General features: G+C 40.7%; 1 protein-coding gene across 2 annotated transcripts in view; it reads right to left on the bottom strand.

The window, feature by feature from the left end:
- PARVA (parvin alpha) overlaps positions 1–22,230 on the bottom strand; it is a 65,390-nt gene extending 43,160 nt beyond the window's left edge. For both annotated transcript variants that reach the window (XM_067296141.1, XM_067296142.1), the window contains exon 1: positions 22,010–22,230. In XM_067296141.1, coding sequence (XP_067152242.1) covers positions 22,010–22,145 — 136 coding nt within the window. In that variant the 5' untranslated portion in view covers positions 22,146–22,230. The remainder of the gene's footprint in view (positions 1–22,009) is intronic.
- Positions 22,231–23,879: the final 1,649 nt, after the last annotated feature.

Below are 23,879 nucleotides of genomic sequence, written 5' to 3'. Positions count from 1 at the left end.
AAGAAATCCCATTTATTATATGCTCATGACTCATGAACTAGAATGAAAAGCAGCATTACAGTAAGCAAGATAGGTCAGGCAGCTTTATGATTAATGGGGTCAAAAAGTTAGGATTCATATTTAAAACTTTGGTTGCTCACATTGAAACAATTAACTCTATCTAGTCAGTATCAATTTTACATCTCTTTATGCAGCCAAAAAATATGTAAAATTTAGGTGAGAAGCAACATCATATACAAAAATCATCATTTTGGTTCACTACAGAAAAACAAAATCTCCTATTTGTCAAAGACTTACTGGATGCAACTTTTCCAAAAACAGCCTAGCTTTGAAGTATGAGATGTGTAAAATGTGTAAATTAGATATGCCCTAATGGCTCTTTTTCTGCAAAAGCATCCTATTTTTTGTTGTACCTGCTCTAAGCCTCTCTCTTAGTACCAAACCTAATACTAGTATTTGGGAAAGGAAAACAATTCATTCTATCAACAAGGATCCTCTTGACGAAACCTCCCCTACATCAATGATAACATCAGTTACAAAAGAATTTACCAATTACGTTTTAACTCAGAGAAAAATCATTCTTGTTTTAAATTTATTTCTCTGCTAACTTGACTTAGCAGAACTCATAATAGTAAGCATCAAATATACTGTAAGCAACTACTGGATTTTAATTAAGAGCATTCCACAGGAATAGTACAAATACATGTTGAGTGATAAGTGTATATTCTTGAACACTGTTCCGTAAAGCGTTAAATTATACACTTCAGTGCTTCAGTTTTAAATCCTAGCAGACACTGGCACCAATTGTTGGGACTACAACTTTCAGTTAAGTCTAGAACTAAATCACTGGATTTCAAACCATTTCTTTAAGCCACACCTGCCCCATAAGCCATTCACCCTGTTCACACTTAATAACCCTTACCACTTCTCATCTAGAAAGCTCAAGTGGTCTTTCAAATTGAATCCTCATTACTGGCCCATTTCACATATATGGAAATTGAGCCACACAACAGTTAAATATCCAAATTTAATGCAGGGACCTGTGCCATATTCCGACCAGCAGTTTAATCTGACATAAATTGGCACTGCTTTTGAAAGGGGTAATCACACCTCTTCCCAAACTTGCTGCTCATTCTCATTCTCACAAGATCTTTGTCTCTTGTGCTAGCACAAGCATTCACATGACCTTATGGTAAACCAGATCAGGAAACAATTTCATAACCAACCAATCAACAAAAATAGGTTAGTTTTAACCTATGTCAGTACCTTGATCCCTTTCATTGCACAGCCACACAAACACTCGAGTCGGCACAAGGGAGGGGACACCACAGAAGTTAGAATCAGAGACTGAGACTCCATCTTTCAGCTAGTTTATAGGACTAACAAAACTACAGCATTAACACTGCTGTATACATGAAACAATACATTCTCAGTACCACACGATCAGGGTAGGGAACGTGCATCCAGAAAACAGTATTCCAAAAACATATCCAACATGAAGGGATGGAACTTCAGAAAACTCATCGCAAAACTGAGAAACTCCTTTTGCAGCACATTAAAAGGTGCAAAAAATTTCACATTGTCAAAGGCCAAATGGAAAATTCACCCAAGAAAACCTTTGCAGGGAGGTTTAGTAAATATAAATACAACAAGTTCCCAAGTGACAAACTGTCAGAGGCCAGTAGAGCATTCCCACACATAGTATGTACTTGCCCTGTTCTCATCCCCCTCTCCAGATGTACATCACTGGCCACTGAGTATTGAGCTATTTGGGCCTTTGGTTGCACATTTTTACATTAACTGGCAGAGATAAGAGAGACAGTCACTATTTATAAAAAATGCTTCTTCAATGAAAGATTGTTAACTACACAATATCATAATCTAACATTTCTATTCAGATGATAAACATTACAAAGGTGTCAGGCAATTATACCATTGGCGTAATTCAACTTTTCTTTCAAGACTCGGAATGGTAAGATTTCTGTGGAGCCTTTAGATTGTCTTCTCCAATGAAACCCCCAGAGGGGATACTTTCTTTTCTGGGCAGAGGGAATAGAAACTGCACCCTGATCCATACATGCCAATTAATACAGCTGATTCTGTAGCAATTATTCAGGAGTGTGCCCTAGGTGGGCACCTCTCAGGTTGGGATTTTCAGAGCCAAATAGTAGACTTGACAACAGAACTTCTAGTGAGTCAGTGCAGCAAAATTCTCTTGTTGGCTTTGAAAACCTCAGTCATAATGTTTTCATCTAAATAAAGAAAAAAGAAATAGGAAAAAAAAACTAGAAATTCTTCCCTCCTGATTCAGGACTGTTCTCTATTTGAAAGAGAGGTTAATTAACCTTTTAAATAACATTAATCTTACTCAACTTAAATCTCACCATGAAACATTTGACCAATTTTGCAAGAACTTCCTATGGTAACATACCCAAGTTTTCTTAAATTCATGCCCATACTCTTAAGCCAGAGCTTAGGAGCTGCAGGGCTACTGTGCATGGTGGAAAAGCAGAGAAGTCACAAAGGGGGAGCTTTGCACATGCACTTCAGACACACAGCGATCTTTGTAGCGCACCAAGGACACAGGCAGAGGTAATAGTGAATGGATGGAGACACATCACCTACTTCCCACCACACTTCCTGCATCACCCCAAAGTCCCAAGACTTTTGTATATGCAGGGATTCTACAACTCAAAAATGCTCAGAAGTTTTAACTATCGATACAAATTGGAGAATGGGGCTCCCACTGCAAGAGGATTGAGGTCTATCCACAAGGTCATGCACACCCTTTACCACTCTTAACATGCACAGACATCAAGTAAATAATTCACATTAAGGAAATCTAAGTCATGTGTGTATACAAGAACACCTCATTTTTTCTTAATTTCCTACAAAGAGCTAGATTCATTTAGTACCCTGGTAAAAAGTGGCGTTACACAAACATGCCCCGGGCACAGGATTTGTTACAAATCTAAACTATTAACAGTTATTTCTTTTTCTCTTTCCTCTGTTATCTGATGCTTCATATATTTCAATAATTACATCTAAATCCTTGCATATGCCAGGAAATAAATGACCTGTGTCCTTTGAGAAGAAAGTGTGAAGCTAACGTAGATTACTTATTTATTCCTCTCCTTTTCTAGAGACTGATGTCACAAAAATGGGTGGTAGGTTTCTGCAGACGAAATCCCTGAAAGCAGAAACTGCACATTCTGTCCCATACTCTGTGGTAACTGCTTTGAAGCAATAGATAAAAATGCTTGGGTTGCTTCTTCTTCTCCAAAGGTTACAGTGCTGTTAACAACCATGTATGTTAATGCTTTTAAAGCTTTGTGAACTAAAAGACAAGGAAGATTCTCCTAAACACAGACTCCTCTACAGTGCCTGGATGAGACAACCGAAGAGGAGAAAACTGCTGCAGCTAACTGTGCTGTCTCTAAGTCTTGGCATTCATTATTTAAGTTCAGTGGAAACTGTTCAGCCTTGAAGTAGACTGACTCATCCACTGTAACTTCCAATTTCCTGTAAACGATCCATTAGTTTTTGGCAAGTTTCATACTGCATAGTACATCCATCAAAAGGGCAGTTCTCAAATTCTTCTGATTTCAACAATGCATTTTGTAACAGAATTTTAACTAGAACAGAATCTGTAGATACTTATGTCCTTACAAAACTGAACGCGATCCCCACCTGAAGATGTCCAACGCACCATTATCAAGGGCTAATGAGTTATTTTGTTCCTAAATGTTCTTTTCAATTGTAATTGCTGGGTCAAATCCTACTGGGCTACACAATACTCTCCAACTGAGGTAGTGTGCATTTATCAGAGAACAGATGCTGGGTTTAGATGTGGAATGTAAGTTTTATCTGACTAGGAAATTACAAAAATATTTACACACTATCTACACTTCTCCAAAAAGTTCATTACCTATTCCTACAGTTCTTTGGGTTTAAAATGGCTGAAGTCAGTCATATGATAAGCAAATGTTACATCTATCATTTGCAGCTAGGGTTGTTTTTAAACCTACCATTCCCTGCAAATGTTTACTCACCAAGTGGTATCTGAAATATGTCAGTAACTCAAAAGGGAAAATAACTGTGGTATCTCCAGTGCCACCATTCGGTAACTGTAGATAAATGTGGTCTAGTAAATGGTGACTAGTAAAATTCTTCTTCTTCCATCCCCAGGACATAATTATTCAACGATGAGAAAAGTGAGCAAAGCATCAGTAGTTATATACATACTCAGGGAACCAAATTTTTTTTTCAAGACATCTTTCAAAGTACTTAGTAGAATACCAAATCCATATGTGCCTTAATTGTAGCTTATACAGTTTTTCCCCCTAAAATTATTTTACTGAATTCTTGCACCTTGCAGAGTGTAGGGCTGGAGTCCTGTGTTTATCCATGCTCTATGAATGGCACAGAGAACAACAGCACAGATTTCCTTACCTCAGCATATTGTGTCTCGAGCTACACAAGGGAATCGTAAGTAGGTTGCAGAGTTTTTCAGGTTCATTCATTCACGTACCCTGGTCTCCTGGGACTGTCAGCAAGTGCAGATTATTAACGGAGACTTGCAAGATACTCTAACTCTTCTTAAGAACTGAACTGACCTCGTCCAGATAATTTTACCTAATTGGTGCAGCCATCAGGTGGTAACAAATTTTTGGCCACTGTTGGAAAGTTTAGATCTGATAAATCATAGGCAAGTTACTCTAGGAGCAAAAATGTTTTATGAAATTGAAGAAAGCTCCAGAGTGTTTTGAAAGGCTTGTTTTTATGTGTTTAAAAATACACTGTGTTAGACTCCTAGGAGACTGCGGGAAACTAAGCCTATCTTCAGGCACCTAAGTCTGGTATGTATTTGGGTTTCAAAAGATACCTACCAGCTCCACAGGTAGCAGGCATCTCTGCTGGTAAAGTCCACCAGATAACTAACTCTCTACTTCCGGATGTGAACACAGCTGCACAGACCCAGACTCAAGCATAAACCTGACTCATAAAAGATGAATCACATCCTGGCCTCCTTTAATAGACATTTTCAAAAGATTTTTAAGCCCATACAAAACAAATGCAATACCTTCCCTTTATCCAATGTCCCAGTCAGTAGTGCGTTCACCAAGAGTATCAACTTCTCACATACAAATGCTTCTTCAATCTGAGGTGAAAAATCCCAGCTTCAGATGAATACTACAATCACCAGCCTATACAGTAGCTTGAAGTGGAGCTGTACTGATCCTTTCTGATGAACCTGTTTCACTTTGCATAGGATAACTCTATGGGATATTCAACAGAATAGGCATCAGAACCTACGTTTTCCTCTCCAACGACTGTCCTGAATTCCTAACTGTAGTCATCCCCCTTTCTGACCCAAAGATCCAGAATATCCATTTAAATCAACAGCATGCTTCCCACCTACTCCAAAGGATCAAGAGATTCCCAGGTTAGACTTTACACAAGTATTTCCACTGTAAACAAGATAAGCAAAGATGGCAACTGACAGATCCACTTCCGCTTCACTCTATTACATTTTCAAGTGTTAACGTAGTATGTGACTATGGTTCAATCCTTCAGCTCCGTGCACTCTGGCCTGATCCACATATGCACCTCTTTAAGCACATGAATGGTTTCTTGACTTGTCTACTTGACTTGCCTACTTGCATACTTATTGTTAGCACAGAATTAAGTGGTTTGTCAGATCAATCCCAAGTGCTTAGCATCTGAACAGCATGAATTTTTACTCAGTTGTATAGAACACTTTCTCCAAAGCTTCCTCTCTCCATCCATGCTAACTGCCTACACTCGAGCCTGCTTTCCAGATACAATAAAATTTATAGACATCCTTATCTCTTTGGGATTTATTTTTGAAACTGGAGACCAATTGTTTGATCTGTGGAATCAAATGAAGCAGAGCTGGTATACTAGTCATCTAGGGGTTAAGCTAATTTGTTAGGGCCCTTGCTGTTTCTTGCTGTCTGCCACTATGCAACCACTCTTTAAATTCTGAAAAGAACACCGACCTTTAATCTGTGGTATTAGTTCCTTTGACAAAATGGAAGATTATGTCTTTTTTCCCACAAGCCTTCATGCAAAGCTTAGCCAGCTTCCATCTGGTCTGGCTAATTAAATGCAAGTTAACATTAAGTTAAGAGCCAGCTCCAGCCCACAGACTTTCTATTCTGCAACAGCAGATTTATTAATTGGCCAAACTATCCAAGTATTTAATTCCAATTTTTGATTACTTCTATTTTCTTCACTCTCTCATGAAAACAGGGAAATGTTTTTGAAGACATATTTGCATAATTTCAGCTCAAAAATACAAAACACTAAGACATGCTAATAAGGTTGTGAACAGCCATAAAATTGTCAGTTTTCTTCTTTTGTATTTGACATGTTAATAAAGTACCATCATAACAGTGTGAAGGATCTGCCTATTATGCATGAGATCTGGAATCACTGGAGCTGTACATTTTTAAGCTGGCTGTGACCCACAATCTGGCCCTATATGTCCTAAAACTAGGGCCAGTTGTTGTATTCCTTATTCAGTCAAAACTTTCTTTGACCTTAATGGGCGTTCTGCCTGAATGAAGAACAAGGGGATTAGATGTAATATTGGAAGTTACTAATTGTATTCATGTCCACAGTTAACTTTTGATAAAATTAATTTGGAAAACTGAAAATACAGAGAATCTAGAAAGTCACATTTGTGTTTTTCACTATTCCATTTTTAATATTAGGTAGTTCTTATGCCTCATCTATTTTCTATATTTAACAACAGATGTTAGAGAGAAAAACTGTAAACTTTTTAAGGCTTCTAAAATAAATAAGGTGGCAAAGTTAGATTTAACACTTGCCATTACAGCACAAAAGATCTAAAGATAATTATTAAGTAAAAGTGCTTAAACCTCTTAAGCAAATTCTCCTCCTTTGTGATAGAGGCAAAGCACACATCAAGAACTGCTATTGCTTTAATTTCTTTATATAATATAATGCCTGCTGCAACAGTACCTAGAGTAAAAAAAAAAAAACATAATGCAAAAAACTTCTAATTCACACGAAGAAAAAAATTACACAGCAGACCAGCTGTTGTTAAAAAAAAAAAAGAACAATTCAAGATTACAGTTAAAAGTTCAGTTTCATATAAAAATCTAAACTCTATCAAGACATGCAACAGAGAATGAAAAAATATAACAAAACCTGTGAATAGCAGGACTACTTTCACTTCTTACTCTGTATAAGGTCACATGAGCAAATCAGCTCACTTCACCTTTCTCTGCCTCAGTTTCTCCGTGCAGACAGTAGGGGTACAACATTTTCCCCTTTCTATCTCCATTTGAAAGTTCTCAAATGATTTGAATTGCTCAGATGAAAATTTTATATGTAAGGACACATTATTAGCGACAATTATTAGTTTGCCATTTCTATTTCCAACACAAATCACTTTCAGGAGACTCTGAAAATAAAAATGCTGCTGTTACAGAGTTCAAGACCAGCAATAGTCACAAGGTATTTTTGCTTAAGTTTGCTCATAATATGAGATTTTCTAATCAACTCATTTTGTTCCTCCCAAACCCCTCAGTTTTTAATGATCTTCTTGAGAAAAACTTTCTCATGAACCTTTGAATCTGTGCTTTATCCTTCTGCCCAGCTCATTTCCGCTCCAAAAGTATACACATCAGCTCTGTTTTCTCTGTAGCACACCCTGGCAATGCTGTTCTTTACATGGAGTTACTACCTTTCACTCAGAACAAAAACAACTTAGCTCAGAATGTCTGACAAAATCCAGTGGGGTAAGTCCTTCAAAAATGAAATACGAGAAGCAAAACACACTCAAAATTTACTAGTCCTGCTCTAAAACTGGACACAGCCTTCCTCCGAACAGAGCCATGACGATTCAGTTCATATTCAAAATACCAGATCTGCAGCAGAGGGAAGTGCTGCGCGCCGGCCCAACACCCTTGTGGTTGATTCCTCTGAACTCCCGGCCCTCACTGCACTCTCGCCAGCTTTCCTCGTCAGCTGGAGCCACCTTGTGCCCTACGGAGCACCTGCACCCTGCTGCCCTTTCAGGAAAATGGTTATTTACAAAGCATGCTGGCATCCTGCGCATGGGACAATAACTCCTAGAATAATATTTATGCAGATTCTATATAAATTGTTTCACTTGTGAGTAACAGTTTCAAGTCAGTTAAACAACAAGAAAATAACAAAGATTTAAATCAGCTGGATGCTACTCTTTTTCAATCCATCCCATCAATGCAATGAGTTTTTAAGACAACACAAAGACACTTTAAACACTCATAGTAATAAAAAAGAACACCACCACTATTTCCCAGTTTATATCTGTTCTTATCTACACTTCAGAATTATAACAAAGCAGTGACGAGAATCTGAGACCGTGAGCCACTTGTTTTATTTTGCAGTGAGATGGTAAACTCTCATCCTTTGTGGTAATGAATTCAAGTGAACAGCATAGGGCCTTAAAATATTTACAAGGATGCAGTTCAGATTTGGCCTCTAGCCACAAAATTCAAATCCAGCTTTGAGACAGCCCCAGAGCTCAAGAGTTGAATTTTTTGTTTGGCTCATTATAAATAGGGATCACATGCATCAGATAAATCTGGACTTATTTCCAGAGGCTACTGGGGCTGGAAATATTGACTCAGGGCCAAATCTACAGTATATATGTTCTTTTATTCTATTTTTAATAGGAACAATATCAAATGTGTAGAGGATATGACAGTCCTGAGCCAATACCTATTTCCTTCCCTTCTAGAAGCAAGGATCATTTTTTCTATTCCAAGAGGGGAGGACAGATGTGATCACACCTTTTCATAAAATTGATACATATCATTTAAACACATGGGACCTGACATTTCTTCTTAAGCCTGAAAGCATAGGCCACAAAAAAACTGAACAATATAGTTGCAACAAAAACTATTCTGGCCTTTTACCATTCTTCTTCTTCATGCACTCTGACGACAAGTTAGGCATATCATCTTTTGAATCCAGTACTGCAATACATTATACTGCATTTACTCTGAGCACTCCGACATTATCATTATCTTCTTTTGTGCCCGACAGCAACTGCAGCTCCTATAATGCCATTATTGTAATTAAGAACAATCTGAACCATTGACAGCATTGCCTCGTTCACTCTAGAATCCCCTGTGCATTAGTGTTCTTCTAAACCAATATTTCACTATTAATAGTCTTCTGCTTTAGAACTGCCTAAGGTTAAAAGAAAAAAAAATTATTAGGCCTCAGCCTAACTTGATGGCCAAAGAAGAAATTTGTTAAGAAGAAAACAAATGAAAGGCTGTACACTGGCAAACTGTAATGCTTTTCTTTACACACATTGGAAATGGATTCACACCCTGCCAACCTATTCAGGCTGTTGCCCAGGTGAGGAAGCTTATTTTGGCTTGCTTCAAAAGGGCCACCTGTACAGACACAAAAGAAAACATCTCTCTCTTCTTCCACTAAGTGTACCCAAAGTACTTCTCTGTCCAAACTCTCTCTTTCATTTATCCAGCTCACAGTTGGATAAGTAGGGCACAGCAATTTAGACATTCTTGTTTGGGAAATTCTGACCTTAACACCCACACTCGCTGCACATATGTGGTCTCTAGGCTGCCTGTACTCTTGTCCATCTGTTTTCAAAGCATGACGCCTGCTTGTTTGCTGAGCCAGGGAGCTGGTCCACCATAGCCCTACAATTGCCTAACACCCAAATCGCAGACTGTAATTCTATGGACACAATCAATTGAAAGCAAAAGAAGTGCAGACACTACTGGCAGGACAGCACCAACATAATTACTTGTATCTGTTAGGAGCTAGGGCCAGAACATTCATGGCCAACCAGTGAGAAGCAACTTGCATTTTTTCTCTGGGGTAAATGAAAGGCTGGAGCATTAAGTGTTAACATAGGAGAAACCAGCAGTAATTTCCCGCACGTTGTCTGAAGAGGCCTATGTTGAAGTCTACAGAACATCACTGATACATGCAGCTCTATAAATTTTTAGTAGACATGACACACAGGAAAGCACTATATGAACATAAGCAGAAAAATACAGCTAGTTGAAAAAGCTGATCTCTCCAAAGGAAAATACAGAAAAACATGTATGAAAAAATTTGATTTCACAGCTCCCTTTCCCCATCCTGTGTTTCAAGCATAGTCAACTTCACCTGAATTAAGTGTGTGTTTGAGCACTGGTACAGTCACCAAAGTCAACAGGCCAGCTCTAATTGAAGCACTCTAAAGTTCTCTTACTGCAGAGGCAGCCAAAGGAGATTCAAGTACTACATGTTATTTCGGTACAAATAGCAGAGATGTGGTCTTAACGTGAACACATATTCCCTTAAAAAAAAAAAAAGTACTAAAGAAACATTCAAACAGTTGGGAAATGGTAATGTTTAGACTACATTTAGGATTTTGGATGCATTCAAAGCTTTTGCAGCAGCAGATTGTATTTTCATGCCTAAGGAATCTCTACTGGTCTGGAGATGAACAGCTACTCTTCGCTATTGCACTCCATTCAGTCTCCATTCATTTGTCCAGGACGGACCTTTTTGCAGTAGGGCAGGGGTCACTGACAATTCTTGTGCCCCTCTCCTACCACCCCACTTAAGTCTCTTTCTCCAAACAGAATTTCATAGGCATCACTATGAATGAAAGTTAAACCTACCCACCACTGGGTTAGTGTCACAGACCACTCTACCACCCTAAGCAAAGGGAAGAGGGCAGAATCAGCTCTACGTTAAGCAGAAATCAGAGAGGACAAAAACCCCTAACCATGGCTACAACTGCCAAGAATGACTCACAGAAATATTTCAGGTTATTTGCAAAAATAATTATCTAATAAAAATGACTAAGGTATTTGTCAACCAAGGTACATTATGTGGTGGTTATTACAAACATCAGTAAGAAGTCAAGAAGAGAAATGAAAGACTAAAAGAGAAGCAGCATCATCAGCTCATGACCAAAGTGGTTTCCTGAATTTTGTATTTAACCCACACCTACAACAAGAATACTTTACAGGAACATGTGCAATTATCTCACACAGCAACTACTATAAAACTAAAAGGAAAGCAAAACATTTCGGAGACTATAGAGCCTTGTTACTTAACCCTGAAATTCTTTAGTATTTTGAGCAAGATCATCACTTGGTTGAACAGTGGCACAGTCTAGAGCCAGGTGCAGGATTAGTGTGAACAGATGGTGGTTAATCTTCCTAATACAGCTCTGCCAATGCAACTCACTCTTGACCAGTCACATCCCTGTTATTCTTTTTTTCTGGTCCTTGGTTTTCTCTGGCCTGAGTATGGGTTGTCAATGGGTAGTTGCATGGCAGGCTAAAGATTCACTTAAGGCTGCTGATTTGAATTTGCTTTTGGTCCAAGACATCTTTTGTTTGTATTTCAGTCTGGTCACCATAAGTGAACTAACTCACTGGCTCACTCGACGCATGCACACCCAAACCCAAGAGGGATATGGATACTGAAACCAAGTAATGTTATCTATTAATAAGTATACGCACACCAAACAGAAAATGTACAACTATACACACAAAGGGCAAGGCTCTGAGTGCCCTTTCACAGAGCTGCATAGTGAAGAGCAGCAGGTTAAAAGCCTTCCACTCCCTTACACAGCTACATAAGGGCTGGCCAGAATTGTGATCCTTGTACTCAAAAGAGCACAGGAACTACTATGAGTTGGAAAAGGCGCAAGGAATACACCGAGAAAAAGCTAAGCCTCAGCCCCACCCCAGTCCTGCATGCAGAAGAGCTGCTCGCAAAATATCTCAAATTTCAGCTCATCCTCCTTCACACAAAATGGTTCCACACTGCTTCCAACACAGCACTGACTGCACCTAGTGCAATATTAAATGTCCTTTCAAGGGTCATCTCTTTCTAATTTTGGCTGCATTTCAGCTAAGAAAATAAGCCTACCATTAGTGGTGCAAGTCAAAAGCAATATGTATTTCAACAGGAACTGGTGTGAGGAGGAAAAGGAAGAGAACAGATGCAGCAGATGGGAAAGCAATAATATTTCAGGTACTCCTCAACCACGGCTTCTCTAAAGTTTCACCTTGCAAAGGACCATGCCCTTACAACTGCTGAATTCACCTTTAGCAACATCAGCACTTTGCCAAAAAAGGCTGTAAAACTCTATGGATTAAGTTAGTAAGAAACACTTGATCTCAGTTACAGTGCAGTAACAAAAGAACTGGACTGGTCTTATCCTCATCTCAGTGAGAAAGGCAGAGAGCCCAATATTAAACTATCTGGTCTGCAGGGATGACACTGTGTAATGACTGCAGAAGGCACTAAAGAAAGAAAGAAAATAGGACATAGCCCAGAGATTCTATATGAGTGAGATTCACAGAAGTTTAGACCTGCACAGTCACAAAAAGCTGTCTTTAAACTGGGGACTTTCAAGAAGACTTAAAACCCCCCGAAGTATTAATCAGTGCAAACTTTTCTCTTGGTCAGAGTCTTGGTCTCTTGGTCTTATCTTACCTTCAAGACAGATTTCTTAAATGGCAAGAGAAATGTTGCAGTTCTAAAATTACAGATCTTCTTGACAGTATGCCAACTTACTGAGAACGAAAACGAGAACTTCATATTTGCTTTCTTCTGACAGCTTCATTTGGTTATATCCATACTACCATTGAAGTCTGGATGCACGTTTTTATGAATCTGATACTATGGATATCATATTTTAAATCTGGAAATGTAAGTGAAAAATTAACATAGAAATAAAGGCATATCAGTCTGAACTGGTCTCTAGTTATTCTTTTCTTCTTTCCATAGCTCTGTCCTGTAATTTGGAAGTACTGGAGGCTAGTCACCCACTTATTTAATGTTGATTTTACTTTAGCACTTTAATCTTTTCTACTTTTCATCTAGATAATTGATATCTATCTAGCCAGCTACAGCAGAGACTGAAAAGAACTGACAAGGTATGCTGTCACCATGCCTTCACCATGCCTGGCCAGTCAGAGGCATGAGTTTGGGGGACTGGGCCAGCCTACTATCCCTCAGCTGAGACCCTGAACCTTCAGATACGTGACCCCTTAAGACCATCTCCAGAGGCCTCTTCCCACCTCAATCAGTCTGAGATCCTGTGACCCAAGCTTGTCAATCTCTACAACAGCATGGTCCAACTGGCAGCTTGCGGCCCACCACCTCTTCCCCACAGACAGGGAACAGCTGCCACAGCAGCCAGAACTGCCAACCAACCAAGCGTCCTATCCACACCTGCCCACCACAACCTAAAGAGCTCAGCAGAGACTGCTGCTTTGACCATGGCAAAGCCAGGAGTGGGGCGAGCAGCTGCTGCTGAAGAGACGGGAGGCAGAGATGGACACAGCCCGAAGGGCAGACAGCCTCCCAGCCCCTACACCTGCCTCCAGCCCTGTCTCTCCTCCCAGCCCAGCAGCACTGGCCCAGCGCTCCCACCAGAGAGCAGCTGCTTTCCACAGTCTTGCTCTGTGTCTCTGCTCCCCTCTCCCCTTCACCTTCCCAGCAGCAGCCGCTCTACTCCATGTGGCAAGGGCACGGAAATGAGAGCAGCAGCTGTTACTTCCTTTAACCTGTCCTATGCACATTTAATTTTATCCTGTATGAAACCTACAGGCTCAGAGGATTAAGAAACAGCTCAGATGGGAAACATACAGGGGAAAAAAAAGGCACATTTTCGTAGCAGCTAACTTGGCAACGTAATCTAAGGCCAATTTTGCAAACTAAATGCAAAGACAGACCTCAGAGGCTCTACGCCTGCATGCATGTTTCCAGAGAACAACAGAATTAATGGTCATATTAGGTCAGAACAGATGATCAACTAAGCGCAGGGTCCTGGCCCTCCCTCTAAGTCCTGGCCCCCGACAGTTGCCAGAAATAGATTCTTAGAGATACAAACAGAAAAAAACAAACATACAGAAATTTTTCTCTTGGTATAGCTTCCTAATATTCAGGGATTTCATGAACTGAAAGTTACATGTAGGCCACCATAGACATTTTTTCTTTTATCTAGAATCCACCCAACCCCATTTTTAGCCCTCTCCTCTCCCCCCCGCTTTTTTTTTCTTTTTTTATTTCTAGTATCCAAAGCATCCTGTAGCAGTGAGTTCCACACCTTAATTATGCATTGAGTAAGAAAAAATTCTGTGACACTTCAGTTACTTCAAAAGTATCTGGGCAGAGCTAATGGCTGGGGTGCTCTTCCAGAAGGCAGGAGAGCCAGGCTCTATATCCTCTTCCCACATATGCTTCCTGCTGCATGCCTGGGTCTTCCTGCCTCAAGCACGACAACACTGCAGCCTCCTTTGCCTACAGGTTGGTAGTGCCATGGTTTTTTGCTAATCTCAATGCAGTCAGCATGTTTTACAGTTCTATGTGATCTAACCCCTTGTCGCGAAGGAGTGATGCACTTCACTCGTAAGACAGAAGCAGCACTATGTTTATTGCAGTAAGATAGAGACTTAACAAAGTTCACTCGTAAATAAGAATGATTTAATGATTTGAAGTGCATCACTCCTTCGTGACACCCCTTCACAGACTTACACACATGCTAAGAGACATGCATAAAATAGGTGCTATATGCTCAGTTTTGCCAAGATAGTGTTACCTCAGGATACAGACTGAATAACTTTTGGCAAATTGCATCTGGAACTCCCAAATTCTTGCACATTTGCTCAGGGTTTCTGTAGATGACACAAGTGGACCAAGCCATCTACTGCATGCTCTGCTGGTGTAGTTTTTGGATTATGTCCTATGTAAATATTTGGTTAGAACAAATCACATTTTTTTTAGAATTAATATTTTGGGGATTATCTGTGACTTCTAAGATTCAGAAAGGCATTCACAGGTAATATTTTCAAATCTTTCTCTGAACCAACCACAGCCAAAGCCTATTGGGGGGGAGGGGGGGGAAGAGTCACTTGAAACCAGGAACAAAGAGAAAATACACTAGATGCAACAAAATTCACAATGAGATCACAACAATGAGTACTGGCAAAACTGAAAGGAACTGCAATGACAAACAATGTTAAAATGTGGATTATAGTAAGAAAAAAAACCAGAAAGATATATAAGAAACATGGATAAAGAACTCCCAGGTTGTAAGCTATTTGAGGACAGGGGCTCTTCCTAATGAGTGTGAATGTATATTGCCTAATGTAATAAGACCTAGTCCTCAATTTAGCCACACATAAGCATAATAATGCTTAACAGTTTCTTACAGATAACAACCAACAATGTTGAGTAGATTCTGCTTATTGCAGAGAGCAGTACTTGTGGGAAGAGGAGGCAGGAAGGCAAGACAGAGGCAGCAGACCCAAAAACTATCAGATGCAAAAGCAGTTACTCTTTCACCCACACAAACCCAATGCAGCAAGGCCTGACAGGTAACAAACACCTTCAAGCGTGTCAGAGTTGTCATTGAGGTATGCCTCAGAGATCATGCATCTAGAGGACTATTGCAACAGTTGGGTTTTCTGTCTACACTGCCAGAAGCATTTCAGAGGCAATTATCCTTCTTTCTACTGAGCAATCCTTTCAATGGTCAGAGCAGAAAGGCCTCCCCAGATACCCCTCAACAATGTGGGTTCAAAAGAGGGAAACAAAACCCCCGTGCTCTCCTCTTTAGTAGTTTCTTTTCCTTCCATACACTGTAAATGTGCTCAGAAAGGCTTGTAACAATGAAATGACAACAAACAAAGAAGGTGATTCTTCCCTCTACTATTCTTCTTTTCATTCTCCATGTTTCTTCTACCTAAAAGAAGTATTTTATCTACTTTACAGAACTTGCTCCGAGGCAATAATTATTTCAAGGGTGGTACTAATAGCTTTTGTCCAGTATCAGTTACGCAGGCAGCTATAATGCCTGTGGCAGTACACCAAGAACATGGGCATATGTAACACAGTTTACAGGGGAAAGAGTGTAAGTGCATTTCAGTTGCTACACATTAAGATTGGAGGTAAAGCACATTATGTCAGACATCAAAAACAACCATTCAGCTATTCTAAAGGCACAAGAAGGTCTAGGGTTGATGTACTGATATGCTGTAGTAAAAATGAGAATTTAAAACTACTGACGTAAGAGTGATGTTAAAGTCTACCTCAACCCATTTCTTCATAGAAAATGCTGTATGTATCTTTGAAGCACCAGTATGAAACTAGCACACGTGGGCCCATTTATTTTGTTCATACTATATGTTATTACCATCGTATTTGCTAATATCCATAGGTAAGACAGCAGTTCTTCTTTCAACTTCATTTGCATTTTAAAAACAGCATCAGGAAACAGCAGTAGTAAAAACAAACAAACAAACAAACAAAAAAACTTGCAAAACATTTAAGCTAGTCTAGAATCTCTCACATGAGAAACAGATGAGCAAAAGACAAGTCCTACTGTTACAAAAAATAGCCCTTTGTATCTATAGTGCAATACTCAAAGAGAAGTTGCAGAAACAGATCCAAAGAAAATAATTCAAGTATCTCAAAATTCAGGAGAGCACTCCTTGTATACTAAGAAATACATTTCTTTCACAGTAAAATGCATATAAGCCAGATCAAGGCATGACCTTTCTTTCAGTGAGTCTCACAACAAGGCATTTTAGTCACTGATTCCTTAAAGACAAAAATTTTCATTTAAAATACCTGAAGAGCTCTCATCATCCTATGCTTATTTTTAATTTAGAGTAGTTCTGATTTTTGAATTATTGTTAGAAATGTGCTATGGTAACAAAATAGAGATGAAGATATTGAAGGATATTATCAAGAAATAGCAAATCTACAATATTTTATGCTGTTAACATCATAACTTTCCCTCAGGCACACACAGAAATACAGACTACTGTGACCTCACATACTGAAATGAAATAAAACCAAAACATATGAAAGATAAAGAAGAAATATCATATAAGAGGAAGCTAGAAGAAAATTCATTCCTTCTCTTGCCCATCAACGCCAAATAAGCTAGGAAGAAGAGCAGTCAAATTACTGAAATTGATGTCATATCAATTGGAAAACTGACTGAGCCCATACAATGAGCAGTAATTGCTCTCTACCCAATTCATGGGTCCAGGCTGTCTGTTTTCCATCTGCTCCTAAGCAATTTAAGCAATTCTGAACTTTGCTCTCTGTTCCTGAATGTGTCACAGATTTATTAGAGTGTCAGGTTCCAATTTTTAAGATTCTCTACTAAGGTAAGCTATTATGAGGAGCGAAATTTGTATGTCTATAATTGCCATGCCAGGAAAATTCAAGGAGGACAATCACACATGACCTTAATGAACCCACCATGAAAAATTCAGAAGATAACATAATACGCACCCCCACTCCCAAAAGAGAGGTCATTCTGTTCTCTCCTTGCATGTGTATAAAGATAGGCTTAGTACACAATACGAAGTACTATGAGGAGCTTACAAAACTTTTTTTAATTTGTGGTTGGCTTTGGCTAGTAAAATTAGCTTCACTATGGTTCTTACCTCCTGACAGATAAGGACTGGAACCCTTCAAAGGCATATATGGGGTAGCTTAATCTTTGAATACTTCTCAGAAATTAAAGGGACAGAATCTTACGATAAGTTAACTTTTGCACATAACAGTTACTTCACTTGTAAACAGGTCATCAAATATTCTAGCATTATCTCAGCATTTTTGTTGGATAAAAAGCTTATTATAATAATTCTAAACATAGTTAATCAGTTGTAGTTTTTGTTTTTAATTTTTGTTCCTTTAACAGAATTTATACACTATTTAAAGTTGCAGCTGTTCATGCCCTCACAGGAAAGACTAAAGTACAATGCTTGCATCCTTGAATTACACCAATGAAGATGAGATACTGTAAATAAAATGCAGGCCACAACCCTGTGTGACAGAAGATGACCTAAGCAGCTTTGCCTTCCTCACCCCCAAATTTTATATTTCATAAATATTCTCTAATAATTAATGACAATTTATTTTGCAAATTAACATACATCCTAATGTATGACTAATCCCTGCTTACATCATGTGTGATCTATCAAGTAATGGTATCTCAAGTTATTCTCTTTGTTCTGTCCTGGTATAGATTATAATAATTACCGTATAACATATAATAGATAAATATTATACAATAGATGATCAATCTTCTCTCTGTTTTGGTAGGGTATGTATTCTCTGCTCTGCCAACAACTTGTACTGTGTATTAGAGAATTCACTTCACTTCACTTCTAGGCCACTCAATATTCTCATCTGTAACATGGGTGGAATAATCACCACTGCCAGGAACTCTGAAATTCATAAGGAAGGGCTTGCTGTATGTAAATGAAAGGTATTACCAAAAATCCGTTTTATATTCTTTTGTAAAGTATTTTCGCTACACGTAAAACTACATAGATTTTACTCTTTTTATAAATAATTTGCATGACTGTACCATTATCACTTCAGATCCTAATGGCTTTTTATTTGGTAGAGCATTCTAGCACTGGCTCTATTGTTGTGATGTACAAAAATATTGTTCTGACAATAATCAAAATGGCTGTTGATGACAAAAATACAAAACCTAATATATATATAATTATATATTGTCTACAACAGTTGTCTAGATATATAATACAAATGGTATTAAAATGTAGTTAGTATGTTCCATACAACAGATAAAACATTTTTGCATTATTAAACATTAACTTTTAGACCATATGGTAAAAGGCCGAAGAAAACCAGTAAGTTTCTGTCCTCTACATAATAGCAGAGCATATACCAACTAGAAGAAGGGAAATTTTCAGTTGCCCCTTATTTATCTTAAGAGCACAAGTTTCATTGATTTTCTTGAGCAACAGCTAATCTCTAAGACCCAGGTATGCTTCTGAGCTTTTGGTTCCAGGTATGTAACCAGAGCATGCTCTGGCTTAATGCAGGACTAAAACAGAGTGGCTGCAACAGGCCCTCTGTCGTCCCTGAAGGTATGCAGGTTGGATAAAGCCAGAGCACACACCAGCCAGGCCCATAACCCAGTTCAGGAGACCAGGATGTCAGAGGCATCTTCCACATAGTCTACATTCATCTAAAAGAGGAATATTTGTTCCACTCCCTATACATTAAAGATAATAATAAACTGGAATAAGCAGAGTTGTTGACTCATGAAGAAATACTGACATAGCTGAAATGCAGTATGCGGACTTACTCTGCTAGCATACTAAAATTACAAAGCGCAAGGCTAGGTAGATAAAAGTGAAATAAATGACCTATGCAACAAAAATGCCATTATTTCTAAAAAGTTACTAACAATTTCTAGTATTTAGGGACCTTAAATAACTAGAGATCAATATTCACATTCAAAATAAGGTAGACGTCCATAGCAGACAGACTAGATTACAGAACAGGTCCAGATGCTCTGGAAAAAAATGTGAAGAAAGAAATAAAGGTGCCATCCAAGAGTACTTCATTCTAGGTTACTGAAGTTGAAGGTCTAAATATGGCCAACAGAAAAAAAAAATTTTTTTTTCAAATCCCTATGAAAAATACTTGAATTTTTTCTAAAATATTATGTGTTAACAGTTGAATGACCATGTGCACTCCTATGACCGAGACATTTCTCTGTAGTAACCTTGCCATTAGAAAGGTCTTTTAAAGCAGGAAAATCAAAGAACAGAGGCTAGACCCACAAGCAATCTGATCTCCTATATGAAGTCTGTAGTTTGACTTCAATATGCCTGGAGTCCTACAAAATCTGACAGCACAACTTAAGACGGAAGCCATACGCATCACAGCCTGCAAGAAATAAGGCAGCTCAAGAATAGTGTGCAGACCCATATTCTTCTGTAGGAAAGAAGAGATTAGGAGAGAAGAGATTAGGAAACATGAAGAGGACAGGGTTCACAGTAAGAATTTACTGGCTTTAAAGTCATTACCATTTGAACCTGCTTAAAAAAAAAAAAAAGGAATCAATCTCACTAGTATATATGCTTCCAATGAAAAAAAGAGACAAATAAATAAAAGATACATTCTTTAAGGAACTTGAATGAATACTGGAGTCTTGCAAGATCTTTCCAAGAAGGATGCTATGGAGAAATTAATGAAATATTTCTTCTCCATCAGGAAATACTACAATACGTTCACAAATTAAAATAAAAATAAAAATAAAAAAAATCTCCAAACCACTGTTATTTTTTAATAAGCTTTAGGAAATTGGGAAACACAAAGGACAACAACATCAATGTTATTTCAAAATGTTAAAAGGGTAAATATTAATCTGATGAGATAATGAAATGGCAGGTGCAGATTTTAATCAATAAATTTAATATATACAGAATTAATGACAAAAACTATGATTTCATGGAATACATATTTTTTTAAATAAAATTACAAGATTGTGGATAAAAGTAACTGTGCTGTCTCTGACAGACTCCTGGAAATTTATGACATAACACTGTATGTCACTGATAAAAATAGCATTGTCTGATACTAATACTGGACATGCTAAATCTACAACAGATAGGCTAAGTTAAAGGTCTCAAAACATAACTACAATACAGACTCATCACAGAAAATTGTTTCTAGTCTGTTGCTGCTAATGTTCATCAATACTCTTATATAAAGAACATAAGGAAGTGGATCCCTAATAAAGTTTGCCACTATTTACTGTTTCATAAACTTCTGGGCCATCTCCAATGAACAGAAGAAGCTGAATAATGTGAGCACAATCACGCAACGTGTGTTTAATAGAAAAACAAGACATGCATCTTGGAAAGAATACATGTGATAGCTACAGTGAGGGGTGCATTCTTCAAAGTAAGGTGTTATCATCGTTGTCTATGGCATTGATGCTATTCTGAAATACTGTGCCTGGTTTCACTGTCCACATATATATCAGAAACCAGGGTTTGTTGAGTGTAACTCCCTTTTTCTTGCTTAATAATAATAAACATTACTTGAAAAATTGTTTTGAAGTTGATGCTACTCTAGCTCCACTTGCATCATATTTAAATTAACATCAGCTGCAAAAATGAAGGGTGAGTGAGGTTAAATTCCAATTCTCTGTCTCATGGGATTTTAAATAGGCAAATTCAGTAGGGGCTAGATATTAATTCACATGTACAGACAAAGAAACAGACCTTTGCACATGCTCACTATTATTCAAAGGACTACTGTAGTGAGGCAAAGGTTTTCAGCTTAGTCTAAGAATAATTGAGTTAAAATTTAAACCTTTAAAGAGTGAATATAATTAGACCGTTCTCTCAGAGCGACATGTTGAGAGCATGTTGTACACCAATATAAATCGATACACTGCAAGTCAAAAAGAATATAAGCATTTTTGGCTTCCCTTTTTTTTTTTTTTTTTCTTTTTGGCACCACAACTTAAAAAAGTAGGTAATCTCGAGCAGGCCCCGAGGCATGGAAGACGCATGGGGCGCACACGTCGACCCAGCCGGAGAGGACCTCTCCTCGCCCGGCTTCAGCGAGCCGCAGGGCACCACGGCACGCCTGGAGGGGCCCGCGCCGCTCGCACCTCCGCCGCCAACTCGCACCGGCTTTTGAGGCGCTGCCTGTCCACTGCGGCACCCCGCTTCTGTTCCCAGCACACCTCCCGGCACCCAGATCCCTGCCGGGCTCACACGCCGTCCTGGGGAGCACCCCCGAGCTCGGCGCCGCCCGCAAGGCACCGCTCAAGCCGCGCCGCGCCCGCCGCACCCCGCGGCCCGCGTCGCGGCGGTTGGCGGCGGGGCGCCACGGGGGGAGGGGCGGCGCCGGCCGGGCCCGTTCGGGCCCCGCGTTTCCCCGCCGTGAGGCGCGGGCAGGGCGAGCGGCGCCGCCGGCCGCCTCGGCCCCGCACCCAGGCGAAGCCGGGGGCAAGGCGGCGCGCTCCTCCCTCGCTGCTCGCCTGCCCACCCCACACGTCCTTCCCCAGTCAGCCCCTTCCTCCCGCTCCCCAGAACCTTTTCCTCCCCCCCAGTCTCCTCCCCCCCCCCCCATTTTAAGGTAACTCCCAGGAAACGTGCGAACCTGTAATTTTTACCTTCTTTGGCTTTTTTCCTCCTTGCCAGCGTGCCGCCAAGTTTGCCCAGGAAGGAGTCATCTTTCTTTCTGGACGGGGGCGATTTAGGGGTGGGGGATTTGGGGGAAGAGGGGGACTTCTGGGGGGAGGTTGCCATGGTGGTCCCAGCACCGCCGCCGCTCAGGGATGAAGGGAGACAGGTTTGAAGCCCAGGCGAAGCGGGAGGCTGGTCCCGGCTCTAAACGGAAGCGGAATTATTTCAGGCATTTGAGGCAGCTCCGGCTCCGCTCTCTCCCGCTCTCCCTCTCTCCTTCCCTCCCTCCTGCCCGCCCTCCCGCTCGCTCCGCGCCCGCCGGGGAGGGCCGCGCTGCCCTCGCCTCGCCCGGCCCGCGCCGTTTCGTCCAACGGCCCCCGCAGCCCGCCCGGGCCGTTTACCCCAACGGTCCCCGCTGCCCAACGGCCCCCGCAGCGCGCCCGGGCCGTTTACCCCAACGGCCCCCGCAGCGCGCCCGGGCCGTTTACCCCAACGGCCCCTGCAGTCCAACGGCCCCCGCAGCCCAACAGCTCCCCCTCCACCCCCCTCAGATCCCAACAGCCCCCTGCAGCCCAACGGCCCCCACTGCCCGCCCGGGCCGTTTACCTCAACGACTCCCACTGCCCAACGGCTCCCCCTCCGCTCCCCCAGATCCTAACAGCCCCTGCAGCCCAACGGCCCTCCCCACAGCCCAGTGCCCCCCCGCGGCCCCCCAGCAGGCGCGGGCCGGGCCCCAGAGCCTGCTCTCACCCCAGCCTGCTCCAGGCTTTCAGCCAGGGGCACGTTTTGGCTACCTAGCGGTCCGGGCTGCCTCAGGCACAGGAAGAAGGGTTTTTCTGTCAGGAGAGAGCTGCACCCTTATTATCCCCCCTCCTCCCCCACGGTTAAACATAGCCTCATTCAGGCAAAGTCGCCCCCCTGGGCTGCTCCACAAGCTCCACAGCCCAGGCGCCGGACTGGGCCAAAGAAGGGGCAGCCAAGGGAGGCTGCCTCCCCTCCCGGCTCCGCTCAGGGCAGCCGCCGGGACCCCGGGGGCAGCACGAGGGTGGCGCTGGGCCCATCTGACTCGCGCTGTGGGCAAACTCGCCCTGGACTGTCATGTACATGACCGCACACGCAAGCCTCCGGGCCCAAAAGTTAAATGCAGGTCTGCAGAGGCAGGCCCAGGGTTCAGATGACTTGAATTCATCAGTAAATACTCCTAGATGACCACTGGAAGGAGTCACATCTGCAGGCAGGTATTTCTACCCTGTATGATCAGCACTGATAGAATGGAAAGAACTAATCCATTAATAAAGTGTCACTAAGTAATTTTAAGCAGGTTTGAGTACAGGTTACCACATACCCTTCAGCCTTGAGTAAATTCTATGAAGCGGGTTGTCTCTAGGTTTCCGTTACATCTGTCATCAGAGGTGGCATCATGTTACCACTTTCTACAAAAGAAACCTACTGTTGTAGTCAGACCTTTATAAAAAGAAAAGTGAAAGAAAGGTTAGTTAGCATGATAAACTATTGCCTACACCAATCTTCTGTTGATCTGCAGATGGGTAGCTTAAGAGAAAAGTATCTTTAAAACAGATAACTTGCTGTGACTGGTAGTTGGTTCAGGAGACACCTAGGACTAGAACAGCATTAATGTCATCTGGATGTACTACTTTCACTTCCCACTTCATCACTCGATTAACAATTTAGGCAAAAAGCCACACACACTTCATGCAAATATCTGGCTATCCATTAGACATAATAAGAAAAATGAAATTACCATGAGGATATTTCTAAATCAGCTAATAACTGTTGTTTCTACAAGCCAGTAACAATGGTTATCTGATGAGGGATAGACATCAATGAGTATTTGTT

Source organism: Apteryx mantelli, chromosome 4 (genome assembly GCF_036417845.1).
Source record: "Apteryx mantelli isolate bAptMan1 chromosome 4, bAptMan1.hap1, whole genome shotgun sequence".
In the NCBI taxonomy this organism is placed as follows: Eukaryota; Metazoa; Chordata; class Aves; order Apterygiformes; family Apterygidae; genus Apteryx; species Apteryx mantelli.
The sequence above is the reverse complement of the archived record's forward strand: the minus strand, read 5'-3'. Positions and strand labels throughout refer to the sequence as shown.